This window comes from Entelurus aequoreus, linkage group LG02 (genome assembly GCF_033978785.1).
Source record: "Entelurus aequoreus isolate RoL-2023_Sb linkage group LG02, RoL_Eaeq_v1.1, whole genome shotgun sequence".
In the NCBI taxonomy this organism is placed as follows: domain Eukaryota; kingdom Metazoa; phylum Chordata; class Actinopteri; order Syngnathiformes; family Syngnathidae; genus Entelurus; species Entelurus aequoreus.
Genome location: NC_084732.1, coordinates 77,115,634 through 77,138,006, shown reverse-complemented (window position 1 = coordinate 77,138,006; position 22,373 = coordinate 77,115,634). Strand labels below are relative to the sequence as shown.

The window sequence follows — 22,373 nt, the reverse complement described above, 5'->3', positions numbered from 1 at the left end:
TTTCTGCTGTATAGAAGCAATATGGATACAGTTTTACCCAGGACAGTGATGGATGGGGGTGGCGAGTGGAACAACGCCTGTGTGAAGGCACGTGTGGTTTATGCAAAGCGGCAATACTTCCAATATGATGAAGCGCCAAATAAGACATTACCCAGGCGTGCCTGTTGACAGCACAAGGAGAACAGTCAGGAATGAAGAAGATCCTTGAGTATACACTGGTACCTCTACTCACGAGCACATTGCGACCACGACTAAGCCGAATGCTCGTATCTCAAACCAGCCTCACCTGTTGAAATGAACTGAAATCAATTTAATTGGTGCTTGGCTCAGTTTGACAATAAATATTAGTGGTGTCAAAACATTTTTATTTTTCGAATGAATCGCAATTCTTTTTTGTAATGATTTTTAATCAATTAAAAAAAATATTTTTAAATATGTTTTTTTTTAATCAGTCCTTTCCAGCCAGGGAAATCATAATGTTGATGTAAGATGCCTATATTTGCTGTACAGATAAGTAAGTAACGCAAACGTTTATGAAAGCTGCTGGCTTTTTTTTATGGAGGAATGTAGTTAATCATAGAACTGGCACCCAATGTTATTAAATAAAGTATTGATTATGAATCGAGAATCGTTTTGAATCGAGAATGGATTCTGAATTGAATTGTTACCCCCAAGAATCGAATCAAATCGTGTGGTGCCCAAAGACTTACAGCCCTAATAAATATTGTTCGTAAAAACATACAATAACATGTGCTACAAACAACTACAGTACTTTTATGAAATAATGTAATAATATTGTTCAGCATTTACCTTGGGAAACAGACTTTTGAAGGGCTGCTTCTCCGTCACGTGACAATATGGACAAAATGGACGTATTGAGTATTTGACAGTTTAGTGTTGACAACAGTGATATGTACTGTAGTTGTCACGTTCAGGTCGCATTGTAGCGGACAGGAAGTGGTGTGCAAGTAAGACAATTATTTAATCCTTTAAGCAAGGCAAAATACAAAAACAGAGTCGTTTCGCAGGGAAGGGTACCTGAAATTAAAGGATATCTTAGCATAGCATGATGAGTAGCAGGAAGTAAGAACGTAGCAAACGGCCAGCATGGAAAAGCTATTAAACAAACATCACAGTTGCCATTGATGAACAATGTACTTGCACCGAGTGAATTGCGAGACTGGGTATATAAAGGAGTGTAATTCGTGTAGACAGCAGGTGGGGACACTAATTAATAAATGAAAGCAGGTGCCGAGAACAACGCTCAATAAGTGGTCACGTCACAGCAGGATGACACACAGGAAGTCGAAACCAAAATAAAAGTGATAAGACAAGAATAGGGAAGAATAACAACAAAACGTGTGAAGCGGATGTGTCAGTTTGTTTCTCTGATTCGGTCAACAGCTTTTTCTCAATCGCAATGACTTTGTCAGTTCCGGTGGTTGGAGGGCAGCATTGTGTCGATCTTTGTGTATGTTATGATCCGTAGCCCAGATCATGTTTTGTCTGTTAGTTTTGACTACCTCAGTTCTGTTTTCTGCACCCCTGGGTTTGTGTTTCAGTTGCAATGACTGCAGATTAGTTCCACCTGCCTCTGATTGGTGTTCGGGACGCTCACCTGCTCCTGGGCACTAATCAGAGAGCTATTTATTCCCGTTTCTTTCCACACTCAGTCTGGCTTCCTAGTTTGCTACAAGCAACGGTTAACGACGGTTAGTTTGATTCCTGTTTTTGTATGCTAGCTCCCGCGCTAGCCTCCTTAAGCTTTGCCTTTGTTTGTTCCTGTATGATTTATACTAATAAATAATTTCCTACCTGCACGCTTCGTCCGGAGTGTTCCGTCTGCATCTTGGGAGAACGACCTCCGCATCACCATGCGACCCGTCCGTTACAATGTCAATTGATTAATTGTTTGATCTCTGAGCGGCGCTCAAACGTGCGCGTCAACTATTTTATTCAAAACCTGTTTGTTTCTGTGTAACAATGCAGCAACCCCTTATTGCTCAAACAGTTTTTTTTTCTTGTGTAAACGAAACAGGAACAGCAAAGTGTGACACTAACGGCACACCTTTTTAAAAAAAAATACTTCAATGGGCTCGTAACTCAAGGTAAGCTAAAAACTTAAAAGCATAACAAAAAGTTGAATCTCAAATTACACGTACGTTAAGGTTCTAAGTTGAGGTACCACTGTATGCTAAAAATGTACAACAATATAACGCATACCAAATACAGTGGTAGTGTACTTCAACTTAAGAGTGCCCCGACCGAAGAGTGTTTCAGATAAGAGCTGTTTTTCGGCTAATTGTTATGCTTTAAGTTGCAAGCAAACATTTGAATTTCAAGCATCCCCGCCATTCGTTGGCATAGCAAATTAGCTTATAGCTAGAGAAGGATATAACTTTTTTTTGCAAGCATGGGAAGGAAGTAATTGAGTGTGATGGACGGTGCAAAGCTCACCTTTGTGCATTGACACACAGCATTAAACATTTAGTGGACAAATTGAGACAAAGAAGGAGTGACATAAAACACGTCTTTCTGTGGCAGCGTCGGAGAAAGTTATACATGTAAACAAACTGTTGCGTCACAGTCCACACAATGGAGAGTTCAAGGGCCGCTGAAATTAGTAGAACAAAACGGCGCTCGCCAAATACTCTCATCAGTGAAGCATAAACTCAAACATATTAAACAGTGGGATTTCTAACAATTAGGAAGGTTTGTGTCGTGTTTGTCCTCCTACAGAAACCATATTACAACAAAACACATATTTTTCACCCAATTTTTTTTTCATTTCCATACATTTTTGAAAAAGCTTCATGGAGCCACCAGGGTGCCGCTAAAGAGCCACATGTGGCTCTAGAGCCGCGGGTTGCTGACCCCCGTACTAGTGTAATAAAATAGCAGAATTACCAAGTTGCACTTGTGCTGCACAACTTTTTCTTATAAATAATTTTTTTACTAAATAACGTGCTTCGTTTTGAGTTACCATATATAATCAAGTGGAACCAACATAATTTCAAGAGACACGGAAAGAAAAATGGCACTGCTTGCCAAATGTGATGGACTGAATCAGCAAGGGATTGAAAAACCTTTTTCATTAGATGTTTTTCCACGTTGACAACTTTCCAGTGGCGTATCATACAGTCGATGAGGAAGAGTATGTAAAGAGGATTGGCTTAACTCACACAGGGGGTTGTTTGAAGCGAGTAAAGAAGGAAGCTCAGTGACTGATCATGCGATAACTTGTGTATTAAAATTTTGTATTGAGCAGTGCACGTTTAGACTGACCTACAAACTGCAAGGCCTACAGAGCGGTTGGGCTAAGATAAAAAGAAAAGAAAAAAAGTGCAGTGAGCCTAATCCTACTGTTAAACTATGGTGAGGAAGGATGTCAGCTTCAGTTAAGTTTCACATTTTATAGACAAAATAAGCACAGCAGTTTGTTGAGCATCCAGTGGGAGCAGACGTACCGGTATTCTATTTAGACGTTAAAATATGTCTCCCAAGTTCCTTTTTTTTGTCAATTAGTTTAAAAGCTCTTTTTTAACAGGCTGAACAAATCTTAAAGAAAAAAGCAGTGGCTTCTTTTATGACAGCATTAATGACCCCATGTCAAAATTAAGCGCTTTGTCAAGCATCAAATAGTATTGAGCTTTTGATCAATAGGGTTTAATGTGATTCGTGGCTTGATCGCGTGTACATATGAATGTGCCAGTTTCTATTGTTGGCTTCAAAATAACGAATAATGTCAATATTGTGTAAAGCTAAGCTATACATGCATAAATTACAATCAATAAATTCAAGGCACATCTCATGTCCAGGCCTGAGTCAATAACAGATCTTTCTGGACAACATATTGTCCCACAAGTTATTGCCGATAAACAATATTATATTATTATTGTCAGCATTATTTTGTACATATTTTTATATATTATAATAAGAATAAAAAACAACAGTAACATGCACCTGGGGATAGGTTGATTGGCAACACTAAATTGGCCCTAGTGTGTGAATGTGAGTGTGAATGTTGTCAGTCTATCTGTGTTGAGGTGGTGACTTGTCCACGGTGTACCTCGCCTTCCGCCCGAATGCCGCTGGGATAGGCTCCAGCGTCCCCCGCAACCCCGAAAAGGACAAGTGGTAGAAAATGGATGGATGGATGGAATAACAGTAAATACAAAAAACTTCTCATTAGAGTAGTATTTTTTTACTATTGTAATTGGAAGGTCAGGAACTTTTAATTATCCTAAATATGTAAAAAACTAAACAAAAAAAAACTATTAAAAAATAAAATTGACTCCCTATATCTGTTAGCAAAAATTGCACTTTAATAATATAGAACATCTTAAAGTGTATTTTTTTACCCAGTCATAAAAAAACTGGTGGGTTTTTTTTTTTTTGGCTTTCCATGACTTTCCAACAAATTCGGCACACTTGCTCGTTTGGTGATGCCTATTTGTTTAAAGCCAAAATCATCCCACACAGGAACATGTGGCTTTGCAATAATCTTCCTTCCTCCTTATTGTCGTTAACTTGCATTGCTTTTCACTAGCGGGTACTGTAGAGACTAGCGAGGGTCGCTCTGCGTTTGTAAGCTAGTGGACAACAATTGTGGACGTCTGACAATAACGTTCACTTTGTTCATTTATTTCTGCAACTGAAAAAACGCCCTCAGGTGCTGAGAGCGATTCACAGAGTGAACCCTCTTGTACTCTGATTGAAAGCGAAGGAAAAAAACACACACGGACATGGCAATTTATTGATGCCAGCAAAGTTGACCCAGGCCTACTCTAGTCAACTTTTTTCCACTTTAACCCACAATAAATGATGAATGGTTTAAGGGATAATTACCTGTCGATAGTAGATATAAGCCAAGACACCAGCAAGGATCTCCAACAGGAAAATACACAGGAGCAGGACAAAATACTGTAAACAAATAAAAAGACACTTGTTTTATGACAATGAACATTCAGGGTAATTGTAATGCCAATACAAATGGGTTAAAATGCATTTTTCAAAATGCTTAATCGTTCACATATCTTGAATAATGATACACAATATATTGTACAATACCTACAATCTATTATTTTGTACTGTGTGATGTACTTTTTAATAACATGTATAATATACAGTAGGGTTCTGAAACCCGCGGCTTGTAGGCCAATATTTTGTGGCACTCAACTTTATAGTTTAGGTGTAATTGCAATCTTAAATCCCACTCAAAAGACACAATGCAGACAAAAAATTTACAGCACAACACACACAAATTTGACAAAGAGCAACTTCCTGTAAGCAGGCGGAAGTGTGGAAGCTGTGTTTCCATTGCAGTTTTTCGCAAAAGCGATATTTCTAGAATTTCGACAAAGTACATTTGCGACTTGTAGGTGTTTCCATTAAAGGGTGTTTTGCGTCATGAGCCGTAATTCTCGTAAAATCTTGGAGGAAGATATTTCAGCCACCGCTGTTGTCATGATATCAATAGAAGACAAAGGCAGCTGGTGATCGCTCAAAAGCAACGTCCTTACGGCCCCTTTGACATTGTCCGGGCATGTGGGTCTCACCAAGCCTGCGGGCCAGCCTCTATTCCCGAGAAGGGACCCGCGGGATGGCCCAGTGCGGCGGTGCTGCCTCGCTTCCCCCGGCCGACCGATCGGAAGCAAGAGCAAGACTGCCCTATTTGTCCTGAATTGGCGCCCCGCCGTTTCGGTGTTTAAGTGACCTCTAAATGCAAAAAAATTGTTTCCAATATGCTTAAGCGAAACACTTCAATAATAAAACGTCTCAAAAACCACCTCATATTTGAGAGGTTTTTCCAAATACCATACCAACTTTATATGGATGTTTCCATCACCAGTTTCTTATTGCGATATTTAGGTTTTGCGCATTTCTAGGGGTAATGGAAACACAGCTATTGACAATTTCCTAAGGAATAACAGTATTCAAAATACAAAACTTTTACAATCATTAGCTATCGGTAGAAGTAGTTAAACAATTTAGTCACGTGATTAAAACTGAAATGAATATTTTGTGCGGCCAAGCCTTACCTAGACTCTCCCTCCAGAGGCCCCTAGGTAAATTGGATTTGAGATCCCTTACTGTATATATCAGCCTATTCCAGGGTAAAGAAGCATACAATATACAGTCTAATGCAGGGATGTCAAAGTCAAATACATCAGAGGGCCAAAAAAACTACATTTGCTACTGGTTCAATGTTTATTAAAACATATTAAAATGATTGCACATAACCTATTGAACGAATACCTAACACAGTGTACTGTATTTTATTTAATGATTAAATTAATAATCCAACATTTTTGTATGGCTCTGTCACTAATTTCAAGTGAAAACATTTTTCAACAGGCTCACCGACAAAAACAAACTTCCTTCAAAGAAAAATGACATGTACTGTACTTAAAGTGAATAAAGCAATATTTTCTTATGGCTCTGTCAGTTATTTCAAGGGAAAACATTTTCAACAGGCAAACAGCAAACAAGTGAATGTCATTCAAAAATAAAATATGTTCCTTAATTAATATCAAGATGAATGCATAAATGACAACCTTTTTCCAAAAGACAATATAGAATGTGAGATATAACAGGATAATGCATGCATTTATAATTTGTTTTCAAAACGGTTACAAAAAAGTGGGACCCCAAAAATTTACTGTGGGACCCCATTTTTATGACTTGATGTGGTCCCTGGGACCCCTTTTTGAAAATTCCTAGCGCCAACACTGATGGAGTATTGGTGCGTGCAAAACAGCAGCAGGCGGCTGTGGCCTGCGGGCCGGTTCTAATATGAATCAAATATCCCGGGGGCCATAGATAATTCATTCGCGGGGCGGATGTGGCCCGCAGGCCTTGACTTTGACACTTAGGGTCTAATGTAAAGTATTTGAGTGACTAGGCAACAGCACAGGGTACTACTTCTTAATAGGGGATAGGCCTACTAGGGGTACATTTTGATTTTAAATGACCAAATAATGTATGGTTCTTTACCCTACAAAGTGCTAACAGACCTTGAAAAGACAGAAAATACTTCAAGAGTCATGCTGTATTTGTTAATAGAAATTAGCTCCAACAAGCTAATTAAATTTAATGTGTTGCAAGTGATTACTGCGGCTCTAAAAATTGTGAAAATATTAAAGCCTCACTGAGGAATTTCACAAATCTTTCAGTATTACTTGGTGTTCAAAATGTACCATGGGAGGATTGATCAGAATTAAAGGCCAGAAAAAGACATTATCAAACTGAAACCTTGACCTACACATTGCCTTGACCGGCTGCTACAAGAGACAAAAAAATTAGCTCAGTAAGTGGATTTAGTCTTTGATTTGATCGCTTGGACTGATTAGATCTCTACATGAGTGAGTCAGAATGCTGAGCAATACTATAGGGCTTGGTGACATGGCTATCACAATAAAAAGTGTTTTCTATCAGTCAATATTAAATTAAATGTAAACATTTTTTCATTTAAAATGTAACCTTCCTTTGGTTATAATCCCCCCAAGGCAGAAATGAAAGGAAATGTCAACACAACCATGGAAAACACTAAATATTGTAAACAAAATGCTAAAACCACATTGAACACTCAAGGATAACCTCTTAAAAATAAGGGTAAAAAATAAGGGATACGTATGCTTACTAAAGTGTAACAAAATAGTACAACGTGTGAAAATGTAAACAGAGAGAAACCTGAGAATAACTATTTTCTGTGGGTTTAGTGCCAGGAAATGATGGCTGTGCTACGGGTGGGCATGGCTAAGTTACAGTGGTCTTTGTTCTGACTATGTTTTTTTTTAACAAATCCCAAAAAACTTCCATGCTGCAGAGGTGACTTTTACAGTTTTATCGACAACTTCTTCGCTCTTTGCAGCCCTCATTTTTAGTTTCTCTTCTCACTCCATGCAATGAATAAACCGTGAGAAAACAAGATAGCACAATTAAACTTGATTGTTGATACAGTTACCCGATTAGCTGTTAGCGTGTCACCCACTGATCAGTGATCACTTCCGGTGTTTCTCGGTTATATCAGAGAGCGAGTGCCTTTGTCCATGCAGCCAACCTTACTTCTTAACTTTCGGTTTCTTCTAATGAAGAAAAAAATATATACATTGAACGTTTTATCGAACACATTTTTTATTGATTTTGATTACGTGTCTATCGCAATGTATATTGATATCGTTTTAGCGCACAGCCCTAATAGACATACACATGGAATGCCCTCATAAACCAATCCAAGATTAAAAATTGCTAGTCAAGATCCAGACAAACCAACATTCACACATACATCACACTGTAGGGACTTAACTGGCTACATGGGTACCCCAGGGTCCTGAATTCAGTGACCTCAGATTATTTTAAGTTTCCAAAAATGTGTACTTAGAGTGTAAAATGAACCAAAAACGTATCGTTTTTATGGATGGTTTGATTGTTCCAACAAACTATATGCAATCAAACCTCGTGTATGTAGAAACTGTTTACCAATGTTTGAGTTTTCTTTACTAAAGCGCATTGAGTTCCAAAGTGTGATGCAGAAAGGCTGGCAAGGCCAAGGCAGGTGACTCTAGAGCACTCTTTATGACCATCCTGCAGGCAACTTAAGGTTACAGTGCAATCACTGCCAAAATGACTCAGCAAGCTGATTCACAGCTGTTGCAATTTCCTTACCGTCTGTGTCTTGATGAGGTTGTAGTGGATATCTAGACTTTAGTGCTGTCTGTCCCTTACAGGATTAGTTGTAGCTACTATTATGCATAGTGCAAGAAACTATTCAACTGCTGTAAGTAAGCCAACATCTAAACATGCAGCATCAAAATATCTCACATGTTTTGGCTCACACTGTCAGACTTAGTTAGACAGCTTGATTTGTTTCTTTTGGTATGTTAATACGAGAAATTACCACACTATCAGTAGATGCTGAAATGTGGAGAAGGCATAGAAGAAGAAAAAAACCTCTGCTTCTTCCTACTATCGTAAATGACTGCAATGATGTATTCCAAACACAATGGCTCATTGAATTACTATCCCTGAAAATCTAATAAACGAGTCGATATGCATCTAAATACATAGCAAATAACACCATTCAGACGTGATACATTTTAAATTGCAACAATTCCATTCAATTTGGTAGGATGCAATCTAGGAAAGTTCCTTGTTTGAAGTATACTTTTTTCTAGCTTAGTTCCTTAAATGAGGAACTGTTAATCTTTTAAATAATTATACTTTACAAAAGACTATTTTGGAAAGAATTTGTGTTCCTTTTAACAGTTTGTGTATTACTGTAACACATTATGTTAAAGAACTTTGGAAAGCCTCTGTCACACTTAATATGATATTTTCACAAGTTGCAATAATCAACATATGCCTTTATTTTATTATATATCCCTAACATGCATTTTACGGTAAAACGGTGTCCACTTCGTATCTTGTATTGATGCTTCAATGTATTTATGTCACGAATGCCCTCATTCTCCACAAAACGGTATGACCTCAGGTCTTTAGTAATGAAATTAGCTACTGAAGACGTTATTATCTTGGTTAGAGCAGAGTTATGGCCAAGTTTCTCATCGCCGGTTTCTCCATCTCTTCTTACAACATGCGTGTTGAGATTAGTCTTGCTGCCGCTGAACTTGCTATTTTACCGTCTTTGCATATTGCAATATATTTATCAAGTTTAACCGTTTGTCTTAAACAGTCCAAACGCTTACAAACTTTGGACTTCATTGTGTCCGTACGTCGTTGCACATTTTGTCTTTCCCTTTTCTTCTACTTGTTTGTTAACGTTAAGGTGACAAGTCTCGCAAGAGTTTCATCGGAAGCAAGACAAACACTGAGAGACCGAGAACGCTGTAGAAACTGAGCAGAAAGGGCTTCCAGCAGTGTAGCAGAGATCACACCAAATCATAACTTTGTAATTAGGCCATTGTTTGATTTATTTTCCATTTGCATCAGTCCAGAGAGTTATGATGATTCTAATCTATATTTAACACACTACCTGGCGGTCTACATAACGATTTGATTTGATTCTGATTCTTGTCTTGGGTAGACGATTCAATTCAGAATCGATTCTCGAGTGAACACAATACTCGTAATATATTATTTGGTATAAAAATTATAATAAAACCTTTTCAAAACAGAGTTACTGGTTACAGGTTACAAAAGCTTCTCTTGGCTGCTGACGTCCTGACGTGATGGCCTAAAAAAACCATTTTTGAAAATTTATTTTTAAAATTTGATTTACAAAATTCACAGAATGTTCATCAATCCAATAAAAGAAAACAGAGCAACTCCAACTCCAACCCAATCACAGCTTTACAAGACTTGCAATAATTTATGAAGCAATTGAGAAGAAATACAATACTATACAAAAGGAAAACCAAACATTTATAAAAACAGCATCAATACTAATAAAAAATATATATATATATATATATATATATATATATATATATATATATATATATATATATATATATATATATATATATATATATATATATATATATATATACACACACACATATATAAAATTCTAGAAAATTATGAATCGATTTAGAATTTTTTTTAAATCGGAATTTGAATGTGAATCGATTTTTTTTAATCACCCCAATGTATTGGATATGCAAAACAACCAATGTCAAGCCCCACCCTCTCCATTTTAATGACTTTGCTTCTCTTTCTTGTGGTTCTTCAACACGACGAAGCGGTAATGTCTGAATGGTGTCGTCCTTGAGCGACAGTTTAGCAACTAATTAAAACCTTGTACTGGATGAATCATGTAGACAAAACAGTCCTGCATTAAATGTCATGGATGAACAAACACAAAAGGTTCTTTTATCTTATTGCATTTTTAGAAAAGATAAAGTTATCTTCCCCTCACACCTTAACATTTTTTTGGAGCTATTGCTCAACATGCTGGCACTGAAGTGGCAGACAGCAGAGCCCATATAAGTAAATTCAGTACTAGGGCTGCAACTAACGACTATTTTGATAGCACTTTAATAGACAGTTACGTCGATAGTCCTTGAATTGATTTAGATAAAGATTAGCTGGCAGACCTTAGCTAAAATGATGGTTAAACTTGTTACTGTAGCTCGGGGGTCAGCAACCAAGGGTTTAACCCCGGGTTTCTTTAGCGCCACCCTAGTAGCTCCGTGGAGCATTTTTAAAAAAGGATGGAAAATGGAAAAAGATGGGGTAAACATATTTTTTTTGGTTTAGTATGTTTTTTGTTTGAGAACAAACATGACAGAAACCTTCCCACTGTTGAATATGTTTGTGTGTATGCTTCACTGATGAGAGTATTTGTCCTACTAATTTTCTTGGTTCTTAACTCACCATAGTGTGGACTGTGACGCAACAGTTTGTTTACATGTAAAATCTGCCACTCCTTCTTTGTCCACCAAAAGTTTTATGCTGTGCGTAAATGCACAAAGGTGCGCTTTGTTGATGTTATTGACTTGTGTGGAGTGCTAATCAGGCATATTTGGTCACTGCATGACTGCTAGCTAACCAATGCTAACATGCTATTTAGGCTAGCTGTATGTACATATTGCATCATTTTGCCTCGTTTGTAGGTATATTTGAGGTCATTTAATTTCCTTTACTTGTATCCTCTTTGTATATAATTTAGTTTTGCATGTCTCTTGACACATTATCTGTATGTAATATTGGCTGCATTTCAGATAGTTGTTTGTGTGCCATGTTGTTCCAGACCACAGCAAACGTTACCTAGCTTGCCAAAGATTGTAATAAATCTATTAAAAGAAGACAGCCTGCCGTTTTCTTTAACTTGGACAGACACATCTATACCTTTGGCCATTAATAGCCAGTCATTTCCAGAAGTTATCTCACCTTCTGAGTAGCCTCTGATTTACTAATGGTTTCTAATGTTGTAAAAATGTGTAAAATAAATATTACGTATCAACATTTCTGTCAACATAGTCATTTTGATAGTAGGCTATTATAGCTAATATAGACACTTACGTCATATGTTGTCTTTATTTTAAGACTTTTATACGGCTTTTCATTTTTTGCGGCTCCAGACAGATTTGTTTTTTGTATTTTTGGTCCTATATGGCTCTTTCAACGTTTTGTGTTGCCGACCCCTGCTGTAGCTAGTTCGGAAAGTAGCCTACAATCATTCTCCAGATGTTCTGACATTCCTCCGCTTTAAATGCTTCGGTATCACAGATGTACTGTCATAAAAACAAGATCTACTTTGTTTTTTACAAAAATAAAAGGAAATATTCCCAGAAACTTAAAATATTTTCACCCACAATGTTGTTCCCTGAGAAAAACATGAGTGATGACGTCATGACTATTGTCGACTATGATCTTTTGTGTCGATATTTGTCATCGTTGCACTCCTACAGCACACATTAGTGTCAATTTGTTACCACTGTTAAAAAAATAAAAGACTTTAAAACACATTTAGAGGCACACAAAACTACTTGCAGGCTCACGTCCAAATGCATGAACCCAATAATTTGACACTTTTGGTATTGTTTAAAAGGAGTGTCCCACATTGTAACAACATTTACAAGTCAGAAAAAAGGAAAATCATCATAGTTCCCCATTAATTGAAAAAACAATTTCCGATTCGCATCAGTTATTTGTTACACCAGGTACATTCCCAAACAAAATGAAAATAGCTAAAGTTGCACCAATTTATAAGACTGGAGATAAACATCAATTTACAAATTATAGACCTGTTTCTTTACTTCCACAATTTTCTAAAATCATTGAAAAACTGTTTAATAACAGATTAGAGAGTTTCATAAATAAAAATAGAATACTCGAAGAGAACCAATATGGATACAGAGCTAATGTCTCAACTTCAATGGCTTTAATTGAAATTACAGAAGAAATTACCAATGCAATAGACAGTAAAAAATGTGCAGCAGCAGTTTTTATGGATCTAACTAAAGCATTTGACACAATTAATCACAATATTTTAATCAAAAAACTAGAACGATATGGCATCAGAGGGTTAGTCTTAAACTGGATAAGAAGTTATCTAACGAACAGGAAACAATACGTGAAGCTAGGCGAACACATGTCTACAACGCTAAATATATCCTGTGGTGTACCTCAGGGATCAATATTAGGACCTAAATTATTCAATCTCTATATAAATGACATTTGTAAAGTTACAAAAGATTTAAAGTTAGTATTATTTGCGGATGATACAACAGCGTTTTGTTCAGGAGAGAACACACAGGAGATAATACAAATAATAGCAGAAGAAATTAACAAATTAAAAAGATGGTTTGACAAAAACAGACTATCGTTGAATCTTAGTAAAACTAAAATAATGCTATTTGGTAATAGTAGAAGAGAAAGTCAAACACAAATACAAATAGACGGAATAGAAATTGAAAGAGTAAATGAAACCAAATTTCTAGGTATAATGATTGATGATAAATTGAACTGGAAATCTCACGTAAAAAATATACAACATAAAGTAGCAAGAAACACGTCAATAATGAATAAAGCAAAACATGTTCTAGACCAGGGGTCACCAACGCGGTGCCCGCGGGCACCAGGTCGCCCGTAAGGGTCAGATGAGTCGCCCGCGGGCCTGTTCTAAAAAAAAAAATAAAAAAAAAATAAAAAAAAAAAAATGTAAAAAAATTTTTTTTTTTTTTTTTTTTTTTTTTAAATTAAATCTACATAGAAAAAACACAAGATACACTTTCAATCAGTGCATCAACCCAAACAACCTCCCCCATGCACACTCATCCACACCCACTCACACAAAAGGGGTTATTTCTTTCTGCTACCAATATTCTGGTTCCCACAACATCAACAACACATCTGCAAGGGACACAGTCCCTGAAGCACACATGATTGTATAGGCTGCTGGTCCAATAACATTTTCATTAATTACTATTTTTTATGTAATTATTTTTATATTGTTTTACTTTCTTTTTTTATCCAAGAAAATGTTTTTTATTTATTTATCTTATTTTATTTTATTTTTTAAAAAAGGGCCTTATCTTCAACAGACCAGGTTATCAATGAAATTAGATTTGTTTAAAGGGTTTTTTAAACCAGGCCCAGTCCAGATAATGTCCAAGTCGGACTCAGCAACAGACACCTTCATTCATGTACACAGAAAAAAATTAGGGAACACAACAGATTGCATATAATTTATAAACAAAATTACATTTTCAAAATAAGCATTTATGTACAGTCCAGATTATGTCCAGGTCACTCAAATTAGGGAACACAACAACAGATATCATATAATCTATAAACATAATTATACTTTCAAAATAAGCCTTCTCATCTTTTTTTTTAATGTTTTTTGGCATCATTATCGTTTTCAACCATGTAACTTTCTAAAATTAGAAAATACTGAATAAATGTTTTAAAGAAAGTAATACTAAGTGAATATCTGTTTTTGGCCTTAAAAATAAACATTTTACAGAGTACTATAATTAAATTGACTAAATCATGATTGTCAATGAACTCTCCTAAAATAACAGAAACCACATTAAGCTTCATAAAAAAACCAATCCTTAAACACATTTTTTCAACTTCCACCCAAAACAAAGACACAATACCAAAACAAATGCAGGGTGGATTCAGGCTCCTGACAACAAAATCGGCAATCATCTGACTCTGTCATATTCCATAATTTTAACATTTTCCCTGTGGGTAAGAAGTTATAAATAATTTTAATTTGAAAATAAGGATTTTGCACATCGATAGTGGTTTCATAGATTAGTTTGAATATGGCATCCCATGGCAACGGGCAGTCAAAAAAGTCCTCCCATTTTCCATTTGTGTTGTATGAGGCAGCCTTCAAAGATTTCTTTATTAAATAAAAAATATATATGTTTCTAATTATTTTAGTTCCTTTTTGCCAACTAGAATTTCTTATTAGAGGTTTACGAACTAATAATTTAGTAGTTCCATAATTAATTATTTGTTTCCATCTTTTCCCAATTACTCCAGTTAGTTGATAAAATGAAAAGCTTGAGCAAGCATATCCATACATAGCTCTAAATTCATCATACTTCATAATTTTACCATTCTCATTGATAATATCATTGACAAAAATGATTCCTCTTTCAAACATATTTTTCCAAAAGAAAGGCTTTCTATCTTTTACAATATTAGAGTTCATCCATATCAACTGCTGCAAAATATCGTCTCTTTTTTCTGTCACATAAAATTGAAAACACCACTATGAGTGGATTGTTTCCTTTATGAACCCCGCCATGTTTCCCAGCAGACTCTCTGGGAGGGGATCACTTGTAAAAAAGGATACAATTTCTTTTGATACAGTACATGTTTTTTGTCCAACAGGACATTTGTGTACCACTCAATGTTTAAATACATCTTTGGAACAATTGATGCTTTTAAAGACAGACACATAGCTTCAAGGCTGAGAAGTTTCCGGCCCCCATATTCATACTCTTTGTACAAAACCTTTCTTTTAATCTTTTCTGGTTTGCCGTTCCAGACAAAATCGTAGACCCTCCGCTCATAAATCTTAAAAAAGTTTTGTGATGGAGCTGGTAATGACAAAACCAAATAAATAAATTGAGGAATAATTAATGAGTTGGCAATAGACATTTTACCATACAAGGTTAGGGATTTCCCTTTCCATAATTGCATAATTTTGTCCAGCTTTCTTAGTCAATTATCATAATTTACTGAGCCTAGATCTTCCAGATTTTCTGGGACAACAACACCAAGTATGTTAACTGGTCCATCTGTCCACAAAACAGGCACTTTGCATTCCATTCGAAAGGACGTTCCCTTTAGATTTCCGATCCTTAACATTTTACATTTATCATAATTAAGCTTAAGGCCAGATTGCTGTGAAAATATGTCCAAAAGATTAAGAAGGTTCCGCAAACAATGAGGAAAAATCTTATCTTTGTGAATCAGCCTTTTCTGACATGAACTTCATCAAGAACACACACAGAACACACCTCACTGATGCACATCTGCAAGACTCACTCAGAGTTGCAGTGTCAAGTTACACACCAGAGTACAACACACTAGTTAACAGCATGCAATGCCAGGCTTCCCACTAACTGACAAAGAAACAGATAACAGATTTGGTGTCCAGTTCAAAGTGTGACATGATTTAAAAATTTGAGAGTTTACTTTTGTATTTTACATGAGTTATTATTTGTACAAACATGGTGCAAAGTAATTCATGATTTGTTAAAAAATGTTAGTGGCTAGCTAGTTAAAATGGGATATTGTGATTTCACAAGACTGTCTTAGAAGTGATCATTTGAAAATGTTCAATTTGAAAAATGTGCACTTAGAGAAAATATAAAAATAAAATGTTGCATATTGATATTTATCTGTTTCTATATATATTTATTGTGAGAAATCATTAAGATGATCAGTGTTTCCACAAAGATAAATATCAATAATTATTAATAATAACAGAGTTAAAGGTAAATTGAGCAAATTGGCTACTTCTGGCAATTTATTTAAGTGTGTATCTAACTGGTAGCCCTTCGCATTAATCAGTACCCAAGAAGTAGCCCTTGGTTTCAAAAAGGTTGGTGACCCCTGTTCTAGACAAAAAATCACTTCATAGTCTATATTGCTCACTAGTGTTACCATATCTGAGCTACTGTGTAGAAATATGGGGAAATAATTACAAAAGTACACTTCATTCATTAACGGTGTTACAAAAAAGATCAGTTAGAATAATACATAATGTTGGATATAGAGAACATACAAATCCTTTATTTATTGAATCAAAGATACTGAAATTCCACGACATAGTGAATTTGCAAACAGCTAAAATTATGCACAAAGCAAACTATAACCTGCTACCCAAGAATATACAACAATTCTTCTCAACAAAAGAGGAGAAATATAATCTTAGAGAAAAATGTAATTTAAAACATTTGTACGCACGTACAACACTTAAGACCTTCAGTATATCAGTATGTGGAATTAAATTATGGAATGGATTAAGCAAAGCAATCAAACAATGTACTAATATGATCCACTTCAAGAAACTCTTCAAACTTAAAGTGTTTACAAAGTACAAAGAAGAAGAACCATGATAAACATTTTCAATTTATTTCATCCATTCATTCATTCATTCTTAAAGTAATCTTACTTATCTCATCATATGAAATATGACTTTCTTCACCAATTATTATTATTAAATTCTTACTATTATTTATTTATTTATTTTTATTGTGATTACATATGGAGTTTATTGTGAAAAAATTGAGAACAGGAAGTGAATAAAAAAAAAGTTTCAGCAACTGTTATGTAAAGAAAAGGGGTAGGATTAAATAAGCTCTGCTTCTTCCTACTCCTTTTCGAACATGTTGAAAAGAGAAACTGGAAATTGTGATGTATCATGTTGTATGCTTGCATGTTCGAAATAAACTCAAACTCAACTCAACTCAACTCAACACCCCTAGTGACTATACGGCAGGGGTGGGCAATTAATTTTCACCGGGGGCCGCATAAGCAACCCGAGCACTGCTGGAGGGCCACACGACAATATTTCAATTAAATTTTGCTCAATATTATTTTTGATATACCATAAGATAAATAATAATGATGATAATAATTAATAATAATAATAATAATAATAATTTCATTTAACCTAACTTAACTTTATACAAAAGCAGATTGCTTTTTAAGGTCACTTTATCCTGCATTATCCAACATTTTTCCCCATCAGATTTGGACAACCATCTGTTGTTAAAAATAGTTTTTAATCATATCTATTCTATATTGTTTTTTATATTGGTTTTATATGTAATTGTTTTTTTCTTTTTATTCAGTCATTGGTGGAGCTAAGGATAATATTTGAATATTGTTTGTAATATTGTTGTGCAGCACTTTGGAAACATTTTGTTGTTTAAATGTGCTATATAAATAAAGTGGATTGGATTGTCACACCTGCCAGCGTGTCCCAACAGGCATTTACCTCTGTGAACAAGTCATTACCTGTGGTTGTCTCTTTAATTGACTGCATCAGAGCTCTCATCCAAAGTTAGCGAAAAACAGTCCTGTCTCCGGGCATTATCAGCGCAACAAAGTCCAATAAGCACTCCTTAATAAACTCTCCGTCAGAAAACGCCTTACTTTTTCTGGCGCTTTTGTGAGAAATGACGAAACTTGTCCTGACGGCTGCATCTCTGGGGGTGTGAAATATGGCACAAAGTCCTTGTTGGCTTTGCAGTTTTACCATCAACGCATCAGCCTCCCTTGCGCGCGCTTCATCAGACACATCCCGGTATTTTCCCTCGTGTTTCTTCGTGTAGTGGCGATTAAAATGATATTTAAACACAGCAACCTGTGTACCACACATTAAGCACACGGCTTTACCATTAATTTATGTAAAGAAATACTTGGCAGTCCATCTCTTGTTGGAAACACGCCATTCCTCATCAACTTTTCTTTTTTTAGCGTCTCATCACTTGTCTCTATGCACCTTCCCTCACAGGTTCCCCCCGGACATACGGCATAAATAACACATTTCAAAATAAAAGCAGCACAGTTGTATTGCGCGCACGACATAGATGTTTTTTAAACTTTATTTTGTAATTTGTAATTGCGCCGTTCAATTCACTCACAATCGCACACGCGCATACGTCCACACGGAAGTAATACAAATAACGCTTTTCAAAACAAAAGCAGCACTGTTGTATTGCACACTCGACATAGATACTTTTTTAAATTTATTTTGTAATTTATGATTGGCCTCACGCGGGCCGGACAGGGATGCGCAAAGGGCCGGATGCGGCCCGCGGGCCGTACAATGCCCAGGTCTGCTATACGGTGTATATTGTAGTTTTTCTTTACAAGGTTTACTATTTTGTTTCAAAACTGTTGTTCTTTTAGCCAAATCTGCAGGGCGAGTGCTCACACTGAGCTCCTACTAAAAAACACTACATTGTCGTATTACGCCAAGTTTTACAAAAAAAAAATCATGAAAGACTCATGAGCTTCTGAGCTCCTACTAAAAAACACTACATGATGCACACGCCATTAGTGCTACTGTATGTAATGTTCACATTTGTTTCTGTGAAAAATATATGACCTCTGTGAAGCATTAAGTCTCAACTTGTCGTATTACGCCAGGTTTTACACAAAAAAAGTCATGAAAGACTCATGAGCTTGCAGTGCAGATGGTCTGTAAACTGAGCAACCTGACACAAATGAATTATGAACTATAAAGTGTGGAGCTCATTCACCTTTGCTTCAGCCTGCAGCTCTGTCAACCTTTTGCGTCTCATAAAAAAGCACTCTTGTGAGTTATTGTGAACTAAATGCTTTACACATAATGCATATGGTGTAGTGCAGGGGTCACCAACCTTTTTGAAACCAAGGGCTACTTCTTGGGTACTGATTAATGCGAAGGGCTACCAGTTAGATACACACTTAAATAAATTGCCAGAAGTAGCCAATTTGCTCAATTTACCTTTAACTCTGTTATTATTAATAATTAATTATATTTATCTTTGTGGAAACACTGATCATCTTAAAGATTTCTCACAATAAATATATATAGAAACAGATAAATATCAATATGCAACACTTTATTTTTATATTTTCTCTAAGTGCACATTTTTCAAATTGAACATTTTCAAATGATCACTTCTAAGACAGTCTTGTGAAATCACAATATCCCATTTTAACTAGCTAGCCACTAACATTTTTTAACAAATCATGAATTACTTTGCACCATGTTTGTACAAATAATAACTCATGTAAAATACAAAAGTAAACTCTCAAATTTTTAAATCATGTCACACTTTGAACTGGACACCAAATCTGTTATCTGTTTCTTTGTCAGTTAGTGGGAAGCCTGGCATTGCATGCTGTTAACTAGTGTGTTGTACTCTGGTGTGTAACTTGACACTGCAACTCTGAGTGAGTCTTGCAGATGTGCATCAGTGAGGCGTGTTCTGTGTTTGTTCTTGATGAAGTTCATGTCAGAAAAGGCTGATTCACAAAGATAAGATTTTTCCTCATTGTTTGCGGAACCTTCTTAATCTTTTGGACATATTTTCACAGCAATCTGGCCTTAAGCTTAATTATGATGAATGTAAAATGTTAAGGATCGGAAATCTAAAGGGAACGTCCTTTCGAATGGAATGCAAAGTGCCTGTTTTGTGGACAGATGGACCAGTTAACATACTTGGTGTTGTTGTCCCAGAAAATCTGGAAGATCTAGGCTCAGTAAATTATGATAATCGACTAAGAAAGCTGGACAAAATTATGCAATTATGGAAAGGGAAATCCCTACCCTTGTATGGTAAATTGTCTATTGCCAACTCGTTAATTATTCCTCAATTTATTTATTTGTTTTTGTCATTACCAGCTCCATCACAAAACTTTTTTAAGATTTATGAGCGGAGGGTCTTCGATTTTGTCTGGAACGGCAAACCAGAAAAGATTAAAAGAAAGGTTTTGTACAAAGAGTATGAATATGGGGGCCTGAAACTTCTCAACCTTGAAGCTATGTGTCTGTCTTTAAAAGCATCAATTGTTCCAAAGATGTATTTAAACATTGAGTGGTACACAAATGTCCTGTTGGACAAAAAACATGTACTGTATCAAAAGAAATTGTATCCTTTTTTACAAGTGATCCCCTCCCAGAGAGTCTGCTGGGAAACATGGCGGGGTTCATAAAGGAAACAATCCACTCATAGTGGTGTTTTCAATTTTATGTGCCAGAAAAAAGAGACGATATTTTGCAGCAGTTAATATGGATGAACTCTAATATTGTAATAGATGAAAAGCCTTTCTTTTGGAAAAATATGTTTGAAAGAGGAATCATTTTTGTCAATGATATTATCAATGAGAATGGTAAAATTATGAAGTATGATGAATTTAGAGCTATGTATGGTGATGCTTGCTCAAGCTTTTCATTTTATCAACTAACTGGAGTAATTGGGGAAAGATGGAAACAAATAATTAATTATGGAACAACTAAATTATTAGTTTGTAAACCTCTAATAAGAAATTCTAGTTGGCAAAAAGGAACTAAAATGAATAGAAAAATATATAATTTTTATTTAATAAAGAAATCTTTGAAGGCTGCCTCATACAACACATGGAAAATGGGAGGACTTTTTTGACTGCCCGTTGCCATGGGATGCCATATTCAAACTAATCTATAAAACCACTATCGATGTGCAAAATCATTATTTTCAAATTAAAATTATTTATAACTTCTTACCCACAGGGAAAATGTTAAAATTATGGAATATGACAGAGTTAGATGATTGCCGATTTTGTTGTCAGGAGCCTGAATCCACCCTGCATTTGTTTTGGTATTGTCATATTGTGTCTTTGTTTTGGGTGGAAGTTGAAAAAATGTGTTTAAGGATTGGTTTGTTTATGAAGCTTAATGTGGTTTCTGATATTTTAGGAGAGTTCATTGACAATCATGATTTAGTCAATTTAATTATAGTACTCGGCAAAATGTTTATTTTTAAGGCCAAAAACAGATATTCACTTAGTATTACTTTCTTTAAAACATTTATTCAGTATTTTCTAACTTTAGAAAGTTACATGGTTGAAAACGATAATGATGCGAAAAAACATTAAAAAAAAGATGAGAAGTCCTCAAAGGCTTATTTTGAAAGTATAATTATGTTTATAGATTATATGATATCTGTTGTTGTGTTCCCTAATTTGAGTGACCTGGACATAATCTGGACTGTACATAAATGCTTATTTTGAAAATGTAATTTTGTTTATAAATTATATGCAATCTGTTGTGTTCCCTAATTTTTTTCTGTGTACATGAATGAAGGTGTCTGTTGCTGAGTCGGACTTGGACATTATCTGGACTGGGCCTGGTTTAAAAAACCCTTTAAACAAATCTAATTTCATTGACAACCTGGTCTGTTGAAGATAAGGCCCTTTTTTAAAAAAATAAAATAAAATAAGATAAATAAATAAAAAACATTTTCTTGGATAAAAAAGAAAGTAAAACAATATAAAAATAATTACATAAAAAATAGTAATTAATGAAAATGTTAGTGGACCAGCAGCCTATACAATCATGTGTGCTTCAGGGACTGTGTCCCTTGCAGATGTGTTGTCTATGTTGTGGGAACCAGAATATTGGTAGCAGAAATAATTAACCCCTTTTGTGTGAGTGGGTGTGGATGAGTGTGCATGGGGGAGGTTGTTTGGGTTGATGCACTGATTGAAAGTGTATCTTGTGTTTTTTCTATGTAGATTTAATTTAAAAAAATTAAAAAAAAAATTATTTTTTTTAATTTTTTTTTTTTTTTTTTTTTTTTTTTTTAGAACAGGCCCGCGGGCGACTCATCTGGTCCTTACGGGCGACCTGGTGCCCGCGGGCACCGCGTTGGTGACCCCTGGTGTAGTGTATAGACATC

At 35.5% G+C, this 22,373-nt stretch overlaps 1 protein-coding gene across 1 annotated transcript in view; it reads right to left on the bottom strand.

The window, feature by feature from the left end:
• LOC133639452 (CD151 antigen-like) overlaps positions 1-22,373 on the bottom strand; it is a 54,672-nt gene that overhangs the window by 10,059 nt on the left and 22,240 nt on the right. The window contains exon 4 of the mRNA XM_062032753.1: positions 4,849-4,923. Within this exon, the coding sequence (XP_061888737.1) occupies positions 4,849-4,923 (75 nt within the window). The remainder of the gene's footprint in view (positions 1-4,848; positions 4,924-22,373) is intronic.